The 20,106-nt window shown below is 37.9% G+C and overlaps 1 protein-coding gene across 1 annotated transcript in view; it reads left to right on the top strand.

The window, feature by feature from the left end:
- The window catches only part of LOC104424212 (calcium-transporting ATPase 9, plasma membrane-type), a 32,262-nt gene that overhangs the window by 5,997 nt on the left and 6,159 nt on the right, over positions 1-20,106 (top strand). Inside the window, 22 exon segments of the mRNA XM_039314840.1 lie at positions 2,377-2,493; positions 2,575-2,614; positions 3,386-3,501; positions 3,581-3,712; positions 3,815-3,904; positions 4,697-4,766; positions 4,932-5,002; positions 5,121-5,204; positions 5,285-5,362; positions 5,436-5,507; positions 6,838-6,921; positions 7,020-7,102; positions 7,193-7,301; positions 7,429-7,484; positions 7,618-7,660; positions 7,766-7,849; positions 8,512-8,649; positions 9,616-9,681; positions 9,765-9,837; positions 9,840-9,862; positions 11,520-11,630; positions 12,177-12,344. Coding sequence (XP_039170774.1) covers positions 2,377-2,493; positions 2,575-2,614; positions 3,386-3,501; positions 3,581-3,712; positions 3,815-3,904; positions 4,697-4,766; positions 4,932-5,002; positions 5,121-5,204; positions 5,285-5,362; positions 5,436-5,507; positions 6,838-6,921; positions 7,020-7,102; positions 7,193-7,301; positions 7,429-7,484; positions 7,618-7,660; positions 7,766-7,849; positions 8,512-8,649; positions 9,616-9,681; positions 9,765-9,837; positions 9,840-9,862; positions 11,520-11,630; positions 12,177-12,344 — 1,908 coding nt within the window.

The raw sequence follows: 20,106 nt of genomic DNA, 5'->3' as shown, positions 1-20,106 counted from the left end.
AATAAAGGTTTCTTGCCATTATAGACACTCACCCTTCAAAGATGTCTTCTTCCTTGGGCGGTGCTATTGCAATTAGTCCGCCGCACATGAATTGACTCCGCTCTCGATGATCTCGAGTGTGAGCTGCACGTAGCCATCACGCTCCCCACGATTGCTGCTGTTCCCTTGTTGCTGCCACACGCCTGTTCCAAAGCCGCTTCAAGTGGAAGACGTATGTTTTGATTCCGAACTCCCACAACGTCAACAACGCGAAGAGCTGCCACGTCCCTCCTCGGCGAAATCCGATCTGAGCTAAGCCCCATTGACGAAGCCTGGTGTTTCTTGAGATGAACCAAGCACATTGGCGCCAGCAATTTTCCCCCGAGACGTTTGCTGTTTCTTGACGAACCCCCGCTCAGCATAGAGACGTGAAGGGAATACGATTCGTAAAAGAGAGCAGGGAGAGTTCTTTTATGTTTTTGGGTCAATAGGTCAACAAAGGGGTGGGGTTTCCTCTGACAAGGTGCATGGAGAGAGCACGTGAAAGAGGAAAAAACTAAAAAAGTTGGGGTTGTCTTCTTCCGGTGGGGGTCTTAAAGTGTGAAGCGCAACTTCAACGCCCGCGGCTGCCGATCCATCATCAACCGCCACCTGCCTCACCCATGCCACCACTGCTGCTTTATTCTAATCTGTTCTACATCAAGACAGACGTCTTAGCGTGCTCGCTGCCCCTTCCACCGACGAATCAAGTTGCGGTTGTCGCTGTCACTGTGGATCCGGTGTCGAGCCAAGGGGGCGGTTTCTCTGTTTTGTAGGTTTGAGTTCACAAATTCCTCGGGCGAGCTACAACTCCCTGAGCCTCCCACTGTCGCTGCCTTGCCTCGAGATCAGGAGCCGAGCACTACCCTCGCCATTGACCCTTGGGCCGTGACCCTCGATACGTCGTGAGCCACCGCCGGTCATCCATCGAGTCAATTCCATTGAGTTCAAATTTGGTAATATTATTTGCGGAATTAGGTAATTATCTTATCTAAATTTGATTTGAATGTTTTATTGCATAATACATGCTTTTCAATATCTTACGTGCATTTTCGATATGATAGGCATATTTCCAGTAGGGTTTATTGCCTAATTCGCAACCACACACCAATTTTTATTCCATCTATAAGGCTTTAGATGGAATAATTAATCACGCGGAAATAAAATTGCTATCTTGATCTTTAAGGCTTAAGATCAATTTATCGATTTTATTAGCGAAATAATCACATTGATTAGATATCATTTCCAAATTCGAATGATGGATAATGTATTTGATGACCATGAATGATATGGTACTTATCTTTTTATTTCTTTACTTATCCCAAAATACAAAAATTGCATTTGCATCATGTAGATTAGAATTAATTGCACGATAGGTTAGTTATTTTAGAATACATGTTTAGAAGGTATTTAGAGTAGATATCATTTCACTTTAGTTAGATTTGAGTGGTTTTTAATTAAGAATTTTCATATAAAAAAAATACAAAAAGAAAATCATCATGCATATGTCATGTGGAATTAGGGCATATTTTGTACATCATCGCATATTAGAGTTAAATCGCACTTAGTTTAATTTTAGATAATGTTTTTTCTTAATTTATTATAAGTTTAGGCATTTTTAGATATATTGCATTTTAGGATTATTTAGGTTAAGATAATGTTTTAGTTTAAATTAGGATTAGGCTCAACCTAATTCTAATATAAATTAAATAGGATCTTAGTCTAATTAGGTAATTTTCACATTTCACCAAATTTCGAAGTTCATGAAAAATACAAAAATGTCATAGGTTAAATTAGTTTTATTATTTAGGATAAAATGCATTCTTTTAGGAAAAAGAAAAAAATGTTATATGCACGTCATTAGGGCTAGATTCACCGAGATGCATGTCATTTAGTATTTTTGCTAGGCCCATTTAATTAGAAATCACATGTCGTTAGAATTAGCGCATTGCATATTGCATGATTTTCATTAATTAAGTGAAAGCAAAAAAGAAATTGCGTATTAATTAGAAACCATATCTATGGCTGTTAATGTGGTTTTTAACTTAACATTGCGAGATGCTCTGATATTTTTGCTAGGCCCATTTAATTAGAAATCACATGTCGTTAGAATTAGCGCATTGCATATTGCATGATTTTCATTAATTAAGTGAAAACAAAAAAGAAATTGCTCAATCCAACCGGCTAAACATTTTTTTTGAAAATAAAAAGAAATTGTACCGGTCAAGTCTAGTGTAACCAAGCTTAAAGGCCATTAGCTGAAGGGAGACTACATGCATCATTATATAATCCGTAAATGAGTTACATGAGTTGATTTGAGATGAACAGATTTGAACTGAAGGTCCTTCAACTTTGCAGCAAGCAGCTCTAGTGTTGAATGCATCCCGGCGGTTTCGATATACATTAGACTTGAGAAAGGAAGAAGACAAAGAGAAACGGCGAAGGATGATTAGAGCCCATGCACAAGTCATAAGAGTAAGATTAATTTGGTACAAACGTTTCCTTTGATGTGTGCAATGGATTTTGGTTCTAACCATCCACTACAAATTGCATTAGGCAGCTGTGCTTTTCAGATTGGCAGGGGAACGACAGATTGGTAAATAAGTCTCTCTTTGCTTATCCCCACATCTATTTCTGAAGGTTTTATGTTAACAAGTTTGACTTTGTATGTGGTTCAACTGGAATTTGCTGGTAATTGAGAAGACGACATTTTGGCAGTCACTGGTCAGACTTATTCTAAATAAGAATTATGTCTTCTGAGCCATTCTCAGTGAAAGATAGTGGCTATCTATATGAAGTATTGTGTTGACTTTAATATGGGCTTTCCACATATATTACTGCTGTTGAATGAGGCACCTAGCATTTCGCAATAATCATCTACCTCGGGACGATCTTTTAGTCAGAAAATAGCTCCTTCAGTTATAAAAAAGCTATTCAGCGTGTCAGAACTGCAAATGGTGTGGACAGCCAGCTGTTCTGTGGACGGCCAACTGTTCTAGGACAAGATGCATCAAGCTGTATGCCCCTGAAAGGCTTTCTGCTTCTCTTTTCCTCTCCTGCCCGAAAGTGGTCAGAGGACCAAGACTGAAAACTTTCTTTATCGCAAATTTATTTAGTTCTGTGAGCCATCAGTTGGTACCTCAATGTTAATTAATGTAGTTAGGATTTGGTGTATCAAATGTGTCCCTCTGTGCTCTATAACAAGAGCTATCTAGTCTTGCATTAAGTTGATTAAGCAAAGACATAGTCATTTGTGATTTCTTGCTCCCTCTCTTTTGTGATCCTAAAATCTAAACAGTTATGCATGGCTTTTCTTCTGTACACCTTGTGATTGCTGAAATCCTCTCATTCATCTACTGCAATACAGGGGTAGGTCCAAATGCGACACCTCCTACTGCAATTGGTGATTATGGAATTGGACTTGAGGAACTTGCATCCATGACTCGTGACCACAAATTTTCAGCTCTGCAGCAATATGGGGGGGCAAGTTCATCTTTTACAATTCTTACTTTCTGAAGCCAATATTTTCAGTTTGTTGATGTGTCAATTGCCACTTCATCAGGTTAAGGGTTTATCCCATATGTTGAAGACAAATTTAGAGAGAGGAATTTCTGGGGATGAGACTGATATATTGAAGCGGAGGAATGCATTTGGTTCCAATACATATCCTCAAAAGAAGGGACGGAGTTTCCTGGTACTTTCGCTTGTGGTTCTTATCCTTTACATTTTCCTGAGGACTTCTATGAGGAGTGGATTTCGCCTCTTAGAGTGTCATAACATTTGTTTTCTTCTCTAGAGGTTCCTTTGGGAAGCCTGGCAAGACTTGACTCTCATCATTCTGATAGTAGCAGCTGCAGCATCGTTGGCGCTTGGAATAAAGACCGAGGTAAACTTGGTCTTTTTGCTTTTCCTAGAATAGATGTTACGGCAATATTTTCTATTTTTAGGAGCTTGGTAATTTTTATACGATAAACCTTTTTCTTATTATGGTGACCATATGAACCATATTCTACTACATGTTATTTATTTGCAGGTTTCTTGTGTTCTTGTTGATTTTTTTCGCATGCTAATACATACTCTTGACAATGCTCATGGCTTTGGGTAATTGGTATGAGAGTACACTAAATGGGACTCTGTAAAAGATGAATTATTTTTCTCTTGGAGATATTTTACATCAATATGGACTGTAGTCTAGTATCGGAAGATGGGAGGTGAACTTATTATGATCCTTTCATTATTTTTCATTAAACAGATTGTCATATTTTATCATAGAGAACTGTCTTTCAAGGTTTTTTTTTTTGGTCAAAACTGTCTTTCAAGGTTTTGCGTTGGTTTTGGGAACTTTCTATGTTGTGGCATAATATAGGGGCAACAATTGATGAATGTCAAGAAAAAACAGTCTATTGCTAATATGGAATGACACTGCATAGGGAGTTTTGATTTCTCTTTGTTCTTATGTATTGCTTTATGCTAGATGTTTCCACCAGTTTATCCTACTACAGAAGTTAAGTGTAAACCGTTTAAAAAAATCGATTTCTTTTGCTCCTGTCTATGGGGTCCTTGTAAGGGATTTTTTTTTTTTTTTGGGCCCCCATATGTATGGAATGTGTTCTTTTTCATTTTTCCTGCACATGTGGTTACACCCATGTACGTGCTCCTCATTATGATCTCTTGACAGGGTATAAAGGAAGGCTGGTATGATGGAGGAAGCATTGCCTTTGCTGTTTTTCTTGTAATTGCTGTAACAGGTGTGGAAACTCTTCTTTGGACTAGAGTTTTAGGGTGTCAGTATGTTTGATTATGGTATTGCAGTTTGTTAATTACCCAAGATGAGTGTTTTTGGCTTTCACAGCATATTTTACCATTAAAGCAGTACACTTGTCTAATGGTCATTTCAATGTTTTCTAAATCAGCTGTCAGTGACTATCGACAATCTCTACAGTTTCAAAATCTAAATGAGGAGAAACGGAATATCCAATTAGAGGTATACATCTTTCATTTTATACTCTTTTATTTTATTTGTTTGTTTTTTTTTTATAATTTTTATAATTTTTTGTTTCTATTCTTGATGATGGTTGATATACACTTTGAAAATTTCACAGATAATGAGAGGTGGTAGGATGATCAAGGTTTCTATACATGACCTTGTTGTTGGTGACATTGTCCCTCTGAACACAGGTGATCAGGTGAGTGCCTTAGGTGCATCTATGACATCCTTCAGCTATGAGCCTTTAATTTCTACTCAATTTGTCTCTGGATTTTCCAGGTTCCCGCTGATGGAATCTTAGTCAGTGGTCACTCTCTTGCAATTGATGAATCTAGCATGACTGGTGAAAGCGAATATGTGAGCTATGCATATCTCGGCATTTTCTTAGGAACTTTTGTAGTGTATTTTTCTAAATGTGTTGTTTTGGCAGGTTCACAAGGATCAGAAAGCACCTTTCTTGATGTCCGGTTGCAAAGTAGCTGATGGTGTTGGCACTATGCTGGTAACAATTTCCTCTTTGCAATACCCATGATGCTTTTTTATGGTCATGAAGTGGTTGATGGATAGGAGTATTGGGAATAAAATGAGAAATTTATCTCTAGAATGTTTATCCGGAAATCCAAAGCGGACTGGTTAACAAGCTTGTCAAATACGAGAATGAAAAATTTCTATTGAATGATTATGTTGCTGCAGAGAAATTGCTGATTACATTCATGTTTGTCTGGCTCTTTCTCATTTAGCTTCATTGGTGAAATCGTACAAGAGTTTCTTCAGAGTGGGTAAAGCTTTTCTGAATCTCACATTATCAGTATGAATTGGGCGTTGCACTAGTTTTGCAGATTTTTCTTTACTGCATTCTGGAGCTCCAAGCTCTCGGGCTTCCCCTCGATCTGTTACAAGTAGAAGTTTGAAAATTTTGGTCAAGAATAGGATTGACAAGTCATGCTGTTTGTTGAAGTGCCAGATTCTCAATGTTGTCTTGGCTTTAAAGTTACAAGCTATTGAATTAACTGGAGATCTATTCAACCTAATGACATATTTCACAATTTTTTTTATTAATGATTTCATTTGGGGGAAGTTGTTGCAAGTACCATCTGTTTTGCCAATCTTATTCATTCTACTGGCCAAGGTGGTCTGCAATGAATTTCAGTCTCCTTTGTCCGGTGACTATTGATTTAACTATGGGTCCTTTGCCCTATAAATTCTTTTTAGTCTGTTTAATGGTCAGATATCATCCTCTTTATTAACAATATGCTCAAAATAGCGCATACCCCTACTTATAACTACAAGTTTGCTGTGGCTTATTGTTGCTTGCATTTCCATCTACTGGTTCTAGTAGTGTTTATAAGCCAGACCAAGTGCCTTTTTTCTCACCCTTTCATCATTAGCAGTCACTTTGATCATTACTTTGTATGTGCACCGTGCATTAGTGCGCGTGTGCATGCGAGTGAGATTTGTGTGCGTGGGCAATTTCCTGTGCCATAGAATGATAGACGGAGTCATATTTATTACACAAGATTCCGTGAAGATTGTTTTTCAGTTAAACTAATGAATTGAAACAGATCTATTTGCTGATTTAACCGAAATATATGGGCCAGCTTGGGCAGAAACAATTTTGCTGTTTTTATTGTTGTTGAACCATTTTGAACTTGCAATAACAATTATTTTATCTTAGAATTGGGTAATGTACCTGCCTTCTTATTGTGCTACTGGCATGTGGTATTTGTAGGTTCTGTTTGCACTATCATCTCATTCATGTTTCTAAGATAAGTTCACTAGATATTCTTTCAGGTCTTCCTTTTTTTCGTTTCTGACCTTTAACTTGTCTTCAGGTAACTAGTGTTGGAATCAATACTGAATGGGGATTGTTAATGGCAAGTATCTCAGAGGATACTGGTGAAGAGACCCCATTACAGGTTTTCTAGCATTTATCCTAATTTAGCAAATTAGCAATCCCTTTATTTTAATATACTTGTATCCCATCCTAATGTGTTTTTTAAATGTCCTTCACTAGGTGCGCTTGAATGGTGTTGCAACATTTATAGGCATTGTTGGTCTTGCAGTAGCTCTTTCTGTGCTTGTAATCCTTGTGGTGAGGTCAGTTATAGTTTGTCAAATTTCTTAATTTAGTTGGGAAATATCAAGTTTTCATAAACTTTCTGGTTTTAATATGATATGAGTTTTCAGGTACTTTACCGGAAATACAGAAGATGCTTATGGAAATGTCCAATTTATTAAGGGACACACCAGCATCAGTCATGTTGTGGATGACATCATTAAGATTGTTACTATTGCAGTAAGTACAATGCCTCGTTCTTCTTTTGTTCATCAATACACTCATATTTATACACAAGTTGTCTCTACATCTATATATGTATATACATTACTTCTGTCTAGTTACTTCACTGACAAACTGTATTCAGGTCACTATTGTGGTGGTCGCTGTTCCTGAAGGACTTCCCTTGGCTGTAACCTTGACGTAAGTATGAATTGCTATTAGACATATAGAAACTTATCAGCAAGAAGGGATTGTCGCTCCTCTTTTTCCCCTTTTACTTTTAGTATTTTAAATTCTCACTACTGTTTATTGCACAATTGATTCTGTATATCAGATTGGCGTATTCGATGCGGAAAATGATGGCTGACAAAGCCCTGGCAAGTCCAATTTCCCTGGGACACTAGTGATTTTTCCTTTTCTTAATGATTATAGATGGGAGTGCTGCTTCAATAGTACAGTTATAAACAGTATTATATCCATAGGTTCGTAGACTCTCAGCCTGTGAAACTATGGGATCAGCTACAACCATTTGCAGTGACAAGACTGGGACATTGACCCTAAATCAGGTTAGCTTTGGAATCCTTCTTTTGACGCCATCTGCTTATTTCCTCAAAATTTTGTCCTCCTTTACCTTTAGGGTGCATTTTTTATTTGTGTATGCGTGAGTTTTTTCTTGCTTCTTTATTTATTTATTCATTATTTTTTTGGGAGCAGGGGTTGTTTGTGTTCCTCTTCCTTTCTTTTTGTTAGAATAATTAAGTATTAAATCATGCCTTCATCTAACAGCTTAACCTTCTAGAATGGTTTGTTGTGGTCCCACAAAATCTCACATGGTATTAGAGCTGGCATGAGTTCGAATCTTTCCAGGCCCCATTTGCCTCTCCAATTAAAATTTTCATGCTTAGTACTAGGCAAAAAAGGCCAGACTAAGTGTAAGGAGAGTGTTAGAATAATTAAATATTAAACCACGCCTTTATCTAACAATTTAAGCTTTTAGAACGGTTGGTTGTAGTCCCACAAAATCTTACACTTATATTCTCTGATGATCAGAACATTTTTGAGTAATCTTCAGCTTCCTTATCATGTATAATATGAGTATTAATATGCAGTTTGGTTATTGCCACAAAATCTCACACTTTTGTTCTCTGATGATCAGAACATTTTGAGTAATCTTCAGCTTCCTTATCATGTATAATATGAGGATTAATATGGAGTTTGGTTATTGTAGATGACAGTGGTTGAAGCTTATGCTGGTCAAAAGAAATTGGATCCGCCAAATGACTCCTCAAAATTGCATGAAGTGGTCACATCTCTGTTACACGAGGGTATTGCACAAAATACTCAAGCCAATGTATTTGTACCAAAGGTATGGCTATTTATCTGGAACCAGTTGTAATAGACAATGAGATGTTCCCCCTTATTCAAGGTAGTTTAATTCCACAAAATCATTGCTTGTGAATTTTATCAGGCTGTTTAACTTTTTTGACATGTTCTATTTGTCATTTTCACTTTAATAATTATTCAAATATGGCCAATCATTTATGACTATTCTTCTCTCTTCTTGTTTTTCTGGTGTTAGCTATAATTTGCTGGGTTAAGAAGGAATTGGGAGAAACTTGCAATATCGTCTTTCAATTTGTCCCATTTCCTTGTTCCGTTAATGTCTTTTGTGGAGCTTTCCTTTAGCTTATCATGTCTGGTTTTACTCTAATGACATGATAGGAAGTGTTGCCCAGTCGACAGACAAACACATGCTTACATTTGTTAAATCTTAAACAAGCTGGAATTGAAATGACTGGTGAAAAACCTGTTTTTATACATGAGACTTGGAGAAGCAATATTGTTCATGTAAGTGAAGAAAGTCCTACAACTGTGATATGGGCATGAGCTAGATTTTCATTACTTGTGAAGAAAAAAGATTTATGCTTGCTTCTGGAAGTGCTTATGAGACAATGGCTTTCCATTTTACTTTGCAACAACATCCTTCTGCTTTCATTTTCTTTAGCCAAAATTAAAGGTTTTTATTTATTTTTTTATTTTTTAACTGAAGCATTGACAGCTGATTAATGTTTCGTTCTGGGTCTGGGTTTCTTGAAAATGCTACAGCGTTTCTGTTGTCTGTATGTAGATTGATTTAAGAGGGGCCAGTATTATTGTACTAGAGAAATGAAGCTTTCCTCATGCTGTATAGTATTTGAGAGGGACCTTTTGCCAAATTTACTTTGAGTTGAAATTAAAAAATAACCAGAGAGGAACAGTCTAGAGAGGAGATAGCATCCCGTGTGTAACTTTGCATCAGCAAACTTGATATATTCAAGCTCATTACTTGTAGGGTGGAGAGGATGTTGAGATTTCTGGATCACCCACAGAAAAAGCCATTCTTTTGTGGGCAGTTAAGGTACTGATGTTTAGCATTTTAGTTTTTGTCTCTGCTATGCTTTACTTGGGAGTTTGTTGAGGTTGTCTGTATTTATGGTGCAGTTGGGGATGAAGTTTGATGTAAGCAGATCAGAGTCTACAGTTCTCCGTGTTGTCCCATTCAACTCGCGCAAAAATGCGGAGGTGTTGCCATCAAAAGGGTATTCCTTAATTGATGTTACCCTTTGTTCTTGGTAATCTGTGTGTGGTTCCTGCTCCTTATTTTTTCTCAAATATTATAGATCCAGGAATGTTAGCTGGCTAAAGCATCGAAATATCTTCCCTTGGGATTATGTCAGGCCTTGTGGCATGAGGTGCTTTTCAGATATGACTATTGAGCCAGGGGGGGGGGGGGTTATGTAGAAATTCTTTTAGTCGTGGAGTTATTGTCATTTGAGGAGGCATTTCTGCAACTATTGCACTCATTAGCACAAACTTTGAAGAGTATATAAGAGAGAAGAAATTGATTTTGCCTTTTGAAAAGCAGAAATAATATTTCTCATTCATCCAACACATGAGAAAATTTAGTATTTTTTTTTTTCCATCAGCTGCTGTATGATTACATTTGTTATAGTTATACTAGCCAGCATGGTACAGTTCTTCATGTTTTTTCTTCGTTTGTGAAAGAGCACTTGATCTGGTCTCTCTTTCTTTTTGGTGGAATGAATTAGATTCTGGGCTCATGCTTAGTCTAGTATTTTTGCTTAGTACTAAACATGGACATATTTAATTGGGGAGGTAAATGGGGTTTGGAAAGATTTGAACTCAGGACTTCCGGCTATGATACCATGTAAGATTTTTGGGATGACTGCTGATTGTTCTAAAAGCTTAAGCCATTAGATGAGGGCGTGATTTAATATTTAGTTATTCCAACACTAACAGTACTATTTCCATCCTAATGTCATTAGCAATTCTAAAACTTACTGATGAAGTGTACAATGGTGTTTTTAGACTCTTCTAAATCAGAATTATTGTTTCAAGTTCACGAGTTTATATTCATAATATTGGTATATTCTGTAATTTGGGAGAATTAGGATTTCGAGTCTATTGCATTTGATCGTGCGGTTAACACTTGATGTAACCAAAACTCATCAATTAAGTTATATTTTTTTGGATTGTGTTGATGTTACTATAAACTCTTGATTTAGTAAATATCTAAAGTTGATTAATCAACCAGGTGAATTCAAGATTAGATAACGTAACTTCTTGCAAGTTTGGTTAGAATGTTGTCACATTTTGATTAATATGTCTAACAACATAAACATGATCCTTGGTGATGTTGATGTTGGTACAAACACTTGATCTAGTAATTATCTAATGTTGATTAATCAATCAGGTGAATTTGAGTTTAGATACTGTAACTTTTTGCAAGTTTTGTTAAAATGTTGTCACATTCTGATCAATAAATCTAACAACATGAACATGATCCTTTGTGAAACAAAAGACATGACATTTTCCTGAGCCAAAATGGCACAACAATTCTTTGACCAAAGAGACTTGTTTTCCTGCAAATTGGGTATACTGGCTTTTTGGAGCTAGTGGGGTGCAAATTATGTTGTTTTGTGCTTTTGACTTGTGCATTTGAGTTTAGGCATGTTTGAGATTGCATCAATCGGGAACTCAGTATCTAGATCTAGAGATTAAGAGAAACCACGAGTCTGTTCTCCTGCTTTTTTTAATAAAAATTTGCTTATGAAAGTTGTTGTTCAAGATGTCTGTTAGAAACTAGATGCTGTTTTGAAATCTCTGGAAGTGTAGGTTTTACTTTTGTGACTCACCTATTGAGATTCTATTTCCATCATCCCTGTCTTTTTGCAGAATAACTCTGAAGTTTTTATACATTGGAAGGGAGCAGCAGAACTGGTCTTAGATTCTTGTACGAGATATGTTGACTCAAATGGTCAATTCCAACCCATCGATAATGAAAAGGTTGAAACAGGGTCCTTTTCCCTTAGTCAAGTTGATACATTAAGTTACTACGGTATGGGGAAGACAAGTTTTGGTTAATCTTCTGGTTGTGATCTACCTATATTTGCTGTTCTACCTCATCATTTTCTCTTACATCAATTACTAAGTCACTTCTTTGTAGATGCTGTCTAATTGGGTAAATGACTAGCGTGGATTAGTGTATGTAACAAAATTTTCTATCTTGTTTCAGCATAAATTGAGCTACTTTTGAGCCTGTCTGTGCATGTCATGGAGTGGCGAGAAAATTTATTTGGGTAGCTTCAGACTAGTAGTTTGTTCGATATCTCATGTGATGCTTTAGTAACAACGTTTAGGCTTTTGCCTTTGTGCTCTATGAAAGCATGTCACAAGGTTGGATGGACAAATAGCCGTTCCATCATTCTATTGCTTAAGAATGGAGGATTAATAGTGATGCTTTATCCATATGTTACCTTTTTATGTTTAAAGCAATGAAATGTGCACGGAGTTTCATTGGTTACTTTTGCTTTTTAATTCCTATTGTTGCAGGATTTCTTCAAGCGAGCTATTGATGAGATGGCGGCAAGAAGCTTGCGTTGTGTTGCCATTGCTTGTAGGAAACATGATCTTGACAGCGTTCCAGCAGATGAGGAGAGTCTTGACAAATGGGTGCTCCCTGAAGATGACCTTGTCTTGCTGGCAATTGTTGGTATAAAGGTATGCACAAACAGTTATCTCTCTACATACAGGGATCTTCCCTTTGCATTGTTTTCTGAATATATGTTTTGGAGTATGTACCACCATGTGAGTGGACTTTGGCAGTTTCGGATGAGTACCTCAAGGTCGATGCGAGAGAAAAGTGCTGTTTTTCATTCAGTAATGTTGTGTATATATAAAATAAATCCTAAAGCTCCTAATGACTATTTTACCCTTATAAACACTCCCTCTCAAGTTAGAGCATAGATATTAATCATGCCCAGCTTGTTACAAATATAATCTATCCTTCTATTACCCAAAGGTTTAGTAAAAATATTTGCAAGTTGCTCACTAGTTCGAACATGACTTGGAAGAATCAATCCACTTTGTAACTTCTCTCGAATAAAATGACAATTGACCTCAATGTATTTTGTTCTATCATGAAACATGAGATTTGAAGCTATATGCATTGTAGTTTTATTATCACACCATAGGGTCATAGGTGTTGAAGCTTTGAAACCTAATTTAGTCAATAACTATTGAATCCATAGTAATTCACACGTCATTAGTGCCATGGCTTTATATTCTGACTCGACACTAAAGCGAGTAACAGAAAATCTTTCAACTTTGCTATGACCGTGGTTTTGATAAATAATCCTTTTCATTGGAGTCTTCTTCAAGTACTGCAATATACAAATAACTGTGTCCCAATGAGATGTTCGGGAGGAAGACAAACTGGCTTACCATACTGATTGGAAAAGCAATATTTGGATGAGTAACGGTAAGATAATTCAGCTTACCCACTAGTCTTCTATATCTCTCGAAATTATCAAAGATCTCCCCATTCTCAGCGATCAGTTTAGCTCTTTGTTCTATAGGTGAATCAAGAGACTTTGATCCCAATATAATTGTCTCAGTAAGCAAATCCAAGACATATTTTCGTTGTGATAAAACAATATCTTTGTTTGACTGTGTAACTTCAATTCCTAGGAAATACTTCAATTTTCCTGAGTCTTTAGTCTGAAACTGGTGCTGAAGATAGATCTTTAGCTTAGCTATACCAACCAAGTCATCTCCCGTGATGTTAAAATCATTAATATATACAATCAAGAATAGTTTGCCTCCTCTTGAATGTTTATAAAAGAAAGAGTGATCATTTTCACATCTCGATATTCCAAAAGAAAGTATGGCCTTAGAAAATCTTTCAAACCATGCTCGTGGATATTGCTTTAAACCATATAAGATTTTCTTAATTTGCAAACTAGTCTCCCAGACTCCCCCTTCCCCTGAGCAACAAATCCTGGAGGATGCTCTATATAAACTTCCTCATTAAGAGTATCATGCAAGTACGCATTTTTAATATCAAGCTAAAATAAGGGCTAGTTATTTGTGGCAGCAAGAAAGATCAAAATTTGAACAGAAGTAAGTTTGGCAACAGGAGAAAAAGTGTCCAAATAATTAACCCCATACACTTGGGCATATTCTTTAGCAACAAGTTTCGCTTTTAAACAAGCAAAGAGAACTATCAGGATTGACCTTCACAGCATACACTCATCGACAACCAATAGTAGTTTTGCCTAAAGGAAGAGGTACCAAATCCCAAGTTTGATTCATTTTAAGAGCCTTTAATTCTTCTTCTATGGCTGTCCTCTAGTCAGAACTTTGTAATGCTTCAGCTACAGACTTAGGGATAGGATGTTCAATAGTAGATAAAAATGACCGAAAAGGAGACATAGAAGAGTAAGAGATAAGATTTGCAATAAAATGTTGAATACAATCTCGTGTACCTTTTCGATGAGTGATAGGAAGATCAAAGATTAGATATAGGAGAAGAGTCTAATGACGGATTTGACGTAGAAGATGATGTAGTAGCGATAGGAGAAAGGGGGGGAGGAATAGCTACTTGAAGATGTCGAGTATAAATCTAGTAAGGAGGCGGTTCCTGTGGAGATACTGGTGAAACTATTGACGTAGTAGATCGAATGGTAGTCATATATAAGTCTTCATCCAATGTAGGCATAATAATTGAAACATCATGTTAAGAAGTAGATTCCAAAAATGAGACATCATCAATTATAAAGTATTTTCTTAATGTTGGAGAATAACAATGATATCCCTTTTGAGTACGAGAATAACCCATAAACACACACTTGATGGCCTTTGGATCAAGTTTTGATATTCCAAGTTGATGATCACGAACAAAACAAACGCAACCGAAAATTTGAGGTGGTACGACAAACAATGGCTTATTCGGAAACAAAATAGACAATGGGATGCCACCTCGCAATATAGAAGAGGGTTGTGATTAATAAGATAGCAGTTAGAACAACATCAAATCAAAAGATTTTAGAGACTTTCATCTCAAATAACATGAAATTAGTAATTTCCAACAAATGTCAATGCTTTCTTTCAGAAACACCATTCTATTAAAGTGTATCAAGACAAGAAGATTTATGAATCATATCATGTTGAGTCATAAAATCGAGAATGGTGCGTAAAAGTACTTAGCATTATCGAACGCAAAACTTTAACATGTACACCAAATTGAGTATGAATTTCAGATATAAATGCATGAAATATAGAAAATAATTCTGAACGACTTTTCATTAAATATAACCAAATAATTCTTGAGTAGTCATCAACAAAAGTAACAAAATATCGAAAACCTAAATTGGAAACTACACAGTAAGGACCCTAAATATCTGAATGAATTAACAAAAAGGGAGATGCTGCTCGTTTAATGACTCTAGGCGGATAGTTAATACGATATAATTTGCCAAGTTGGCATGACTCACATTCTAGACTAGAAAGATAACGAAAATTAGAATCTAACTTCTAAAGAGTATGTAAAAAAGGATGACCAAGATGACAATGAATCTGATGTAGTGATGTAACACTAGGGCAAGCGGTTGATGGAGTGTCTTTCGGCACATACAACCTCTCTACCTCTCGTCCTCTAACAATTGTCCTCTTCGTAGCCAAATCTTGAAAAATACAAGAATTGGAATAGAATGTCATTGAACACTAAAATTTTTTGGTTAATTTACTGATTGACATGAGGTTGAATGGAAATTGTGGAAGATAAAACATTGAGGACAAATGGCAATGAAGGAGTTGGGTGGACAGTGCCAACCCCCATAACACGTGTAGATGATCCATCGGCCAAGGTAACTATAGATGAAGATGGAGTAAGAGAGGAAAATATACTTGAAAGGCTTGACATGTGATCAAGAGCCCTTGAATCAATGACCCAAGGACGAGAAACAGTTGAAAGACATGTAGTGGCATTACCTGTCTGAACCAAACTAGCAGTGGAAGAAGCAGGTTATGAAATCTAAAATTGGTTATATCAGGCAAATTCCTCCTCAGACATAATAATTACCTTGCCTTCAAAAGATTGTAGAGAAGGATTAGCACTAGATGCAGTGTACGCAAACTATTGCTGTTGCCTTGGTCTTCCATGTAATTTGTAGCAAAATTTTTGAATATGACCAAATTTGCCACAATAATGACATGTTTGTGTGGCCCCCGAGGTATCGGCAAACATATAAGATTGTCCGTTATTATTCTGCTAACCTTGGCCTCTTCCTATTCCTATGCCTCGGCCTCCCCCTCGGCCACCATGTCCACCATATCCTCCATGACTTCATCACCCCTAATACCATTGCCAATTTTAGATTGGGACACGAGCTGAACTATCTATCATAGATGTACCCTGAGAAGACTCATGAGATATTTGAAGAACCCGTGCAAATGTATCAATGAGTGACGCAACAATCTCTCCTCCAAGAATCTAAGACTTAACAGTTTCATATTTAGGGCCTAGACCTCCTAAAAATCCTATCACAGCTAATTGTTCTCTTTGAAGTTGCATTTGCTGAACATTAGTTGAAATTGGGAGAATAACATTCGCAAAGTATTGTGTGATAGAGCATCCTTTCCTTTCAGATCAATTAAACTTCTGCGATAACTCAAATCCGCAATAGGATATTTTGACAAGAATATAACACATCCAAATACTCCCACAGATCTTTTAACTATGTCAATATGTGTTACTAAAGCAACTACATTACTTTCCATAGAATTTTATATTTGACCAATAATACATGCATCTATAAAGTCCCAAGTTTCATCATCTCTGGGTTTAGACTTAGTTAAGTGTCTATGTTGATTCCTATCTGTCAAAGCAAGCTTCACAATTTTCTTCCATTATGGAAGTTAGAACTGCCCTCAAGTTTTTTATCGTAATTCTATTGGATGAAGAAATAATCGTAGTCATCATAGAATGATTTTTATCAGATCATTCTCTCTTTTATCCCTCGAAGTATCACCCATTCTCCAAGAACCAAGAAGAAAATTCTCGCAATAGCTTTCTTTAAATAACTCGGCCCAAACAAATCAATAACGTAACAAAATTGTTAATATATCACCAAGAAACAGCAGCCCAGAAATCACAATCAGCAAACCTCCGCCTAGAAGTCAGCAACCAAATACTAATGATCAACGCTGGAGATAACTAAAATCAGCGACCAGCATCCATGAGAATCGCGCCAGGGAACTGAGTGAACAAGAATCAACGGGAACGGCCCAAAAATCAATGACCCAGCATCTCAATGACTAAAAATCAGTGACCCAAACATCAACACTGGAGGTGACCTAGCATCCCAATGACCAAAATCAGTAAGCAATGAGCCACAACCGGGGAGCCGTGCGATCACGAGGCTGAGCGAGCCGCGCGAATCGCATAAGGTCACGAGAGGGAAAACTCCCTTGAGGAAAAGTAGCGTGTGAGAAAAAGGACACACGATGGAGACCTAGCCGTAACGGCAATTGTTTCAGCAAGTGACCGATGGTGGCAACGGCGATTATTCTGGCGTCTAGGGTTAAGCCTTAAGCTCTGATATCATATGAGAGAAAACTGCTGTTTTTCATTTAGTAATGTTCTATATATATAAATAAAATAAAGGGATATGTGCAACACAAGTCCTAAAACTCATAAGAAAAGTGTAATTGCGTCCTAAAACTTATAAAAAGTGCAATCGACTCCTAAAATTTGTTAAATTGGTTTAATTGAGTTCTAAAGTTTACACCGTCAAACTCAGTAATGGAAAATGTTGACGTGGCATTTTAAATGATTTTTTTTATACACTTGGCTTTTAACATTATTTTTATTCTTGTTTAAATTAGATTTAAAAACAGAAATAAAAAGATAAATTTATTTAAAAAAAACAAACCGTGCAAAAAAATAAAAAGGCACCGGTGGTGCTTCCGCCATCGCCCATCGTCGGAGTGGGCGGCGACGGTTCTTCGGAGTGGCTGGCGACGGTTGCCGGCCCTAAGCGGGGTGGCTTGCCCTTGCTCGGGCGAGGTCTCGCTGGCCCCAGGCGAGGGCCGGCCACCCTCGCCAGGTCGGGCGAGGACGCCTAAATCTGGGCGTCCCCGACGTTGGATCGGGTGGAGTCACTAGTGGCAACCGGGCGGCGACGGTAGTTCGGTGCGGCGATGGCGTCAGGGTCGGCGGTAGGGACGTCTGGAACGGTGGGCCCAAAGCCACCGCAAAGGGTCACGATGTCCGGCGGGGACGGCATTGGGGCTACGGCGGCACGGCTTGGCAGCAATGCGGTGCAGCAACGACGACGAAACCCCTGCTCTCCGGAACCCACTCACTCAGATCTAGACAGCGTCGGGGCATGGCATCAGGAGTGCGACGGAGCTGAATCGAAACACCCAGATCTAGGTGAGCATCGCTGACCCTAGGCGAGGGTTGGCGAGGCCTCCCGCAGGGCGACGAGGTCGCCGGCCCTCACGGGGCCGGCGTGCCGTGGGCGTCCTCGCCTGACTTGTCGGGGTGGTCGGGCCTCACCTAGGGCCAATGAGGCCTCGCCCGGCCTCGCCTCCTTCGGCGATCGTCGTCGGCCCCTCCGGTGAGGGGCGGCGGCGCAGCAGTAAATGCCCACCGGTGACATTTTCTTTATTTTTTTAATAGTTTTGTTTTTTAAATAAATTTTAGTTTTTCATTTTTAGTTTTTAAATCTAATTTTTAAAAAATTTGAATAAAAAATAATTTAAAAAGCCACATGAAAAATATAAATTTATTTAAGATATGACGTCGGCGCCACGTCGTATTTTCCGTTAATAAATCGAAGGTGTTAATTTTAAAACTCAATTGAACCAATTTGAGAAGTTTTAGGATTCGATTGCTCTTTTCTTGTAAATTTTAGGACTTGTATTGCACATATCCCTAAAATAAACTCTAAAGCTCCTAATGACTATTTTATCCTTATACTCTAATAGTAGAAATATTGGGCTGCATAGAAACGTTTTCGTTTTCGTTTCGAACACTTTTTTTATTTTTATGTTCCCGAGAATAAAATTGGAGCAAAAAAAAGAAACATAAAAGTTATTTATTGTTTTAGAAACAATTTTAGTGTCTCTCTCTTCTCTTTTCTTATTTTCTTCTTTTTTTTTGGCCGGTCGCGGTCTCGACCATGGCTAGCGACCGTCGTTGAGGGCCGGCGACGGCCGTCGAGGGCCTGGGCGACGCCATCGAGGGTCGGCAACCTCGCCAGGAGGGTCGCCGGCCCCAGCGAGGCTCGCCCTCGCCTTGGTTGGGCGAGCTCGGGCTCGCCCGGATCTAGCAAGGCGAGCGTTGTCGGCCCCGGCGAGGCCAAGCCTCGCCATGGTTGGGCGAGCTCGGCCTCGTCGGATCGGGCGAGCCCGAGCTCGTCGTGGCCTCGGCGAGCCTCGCCGTGGCCGGGCGAGGTTGTCGGCCCCTTCTGGGTCGGTCGCCGGAGGCGGTGACCGGACGAAAGAAGAAAAAAAAAAAAAAGGAAAAATGAAAAATAAATAAAAATATTAAAAATTAAACGAAACAAAAAAAAAAAAATTTACCAAACGTGTTTCTATTAATTTTTTATTCTAGGAACAAATGTTACAAAATGTGTTCTTTTGTTCAAAGTCATTCCTCGGAAAGAAACACTTTTTTATTTTCTGTTCCTCGGAACAAAAAAAGAACAGAACGTTACCATGTAGCCCCATTGCTTTGTTTTCGGTATTGTTACATCATTTTTTTTGGTGGGAACCAGACCATGTAGGCATATCATAGCATATACAATCATATCATTAGCTTATCACTTTGCCTTTTCCAATCTAGATTTTCCATCCTTTGTCGATTAGGTAGTTATATATTTATGCACATTTGCATGCCATTTAATAGATTTAACTTTTCTATAGCTTTCAACTTTGATGCAATTAGGGTGAGCATGGTTCCAAGATAAAACTAGGAACACGAGAACCGGACTTGTGGAAACTTGTCCGGTTCCGAGTTCAAAGGTATGTGGGTGGGTTCCAAGTTCCAAAAATTTATTTCGATGGGTAGATTCTAGGTTTTAAATTGGTGGAACTTGGAACCTAGAACAAGTTTTTATGTTTTTCTTAATCTATATTTTCACGCGATCCTGTGATATTTTGTGATGTTCGATGATGAGTACATAATCTGTAGGCTAGGTTTAAAAGTATGTAGGGTAAGTTTTAGGTTCCAAAAATTGGAGAACTTGTTTCGACGGGTAGATTCCAGATTCTAAATTAGTGGAACCTAGAACCTAAAACTTAGAACTTGGAGCAAGTTTTTTTTTTGTTTTTCTTGGTCTATATTTTCATGTGATCCTACGGTATTTTGCTACGTCCGATGATGAGTGCATAATTTGGAATCACTAGTCCGAGCTTTCATTTTATGATAATGTTTCATAAGTGAATTGTAGCAATAAGTGATAGTTATTAAATG

This window comes from Eucalyptus grandis, chromosome 6 (genome assembly GCF_016545825.1).
Source record: "Eucalyptus grandis isolate ANBG69807.140 chromosome 6, ASM1654582v1, whole genome shotgun sequence".
NCBI classification, from domain to species: Eukaryota; Viridiplantae; Streptophyta; class Magnoliopsida; order Myrtales; family Myrtaceae; genus Eucalyptus; species Eucalyptus grandis.
This window is presented reverse-complemented; position numbering and strand designations above follow the sequence as displayed.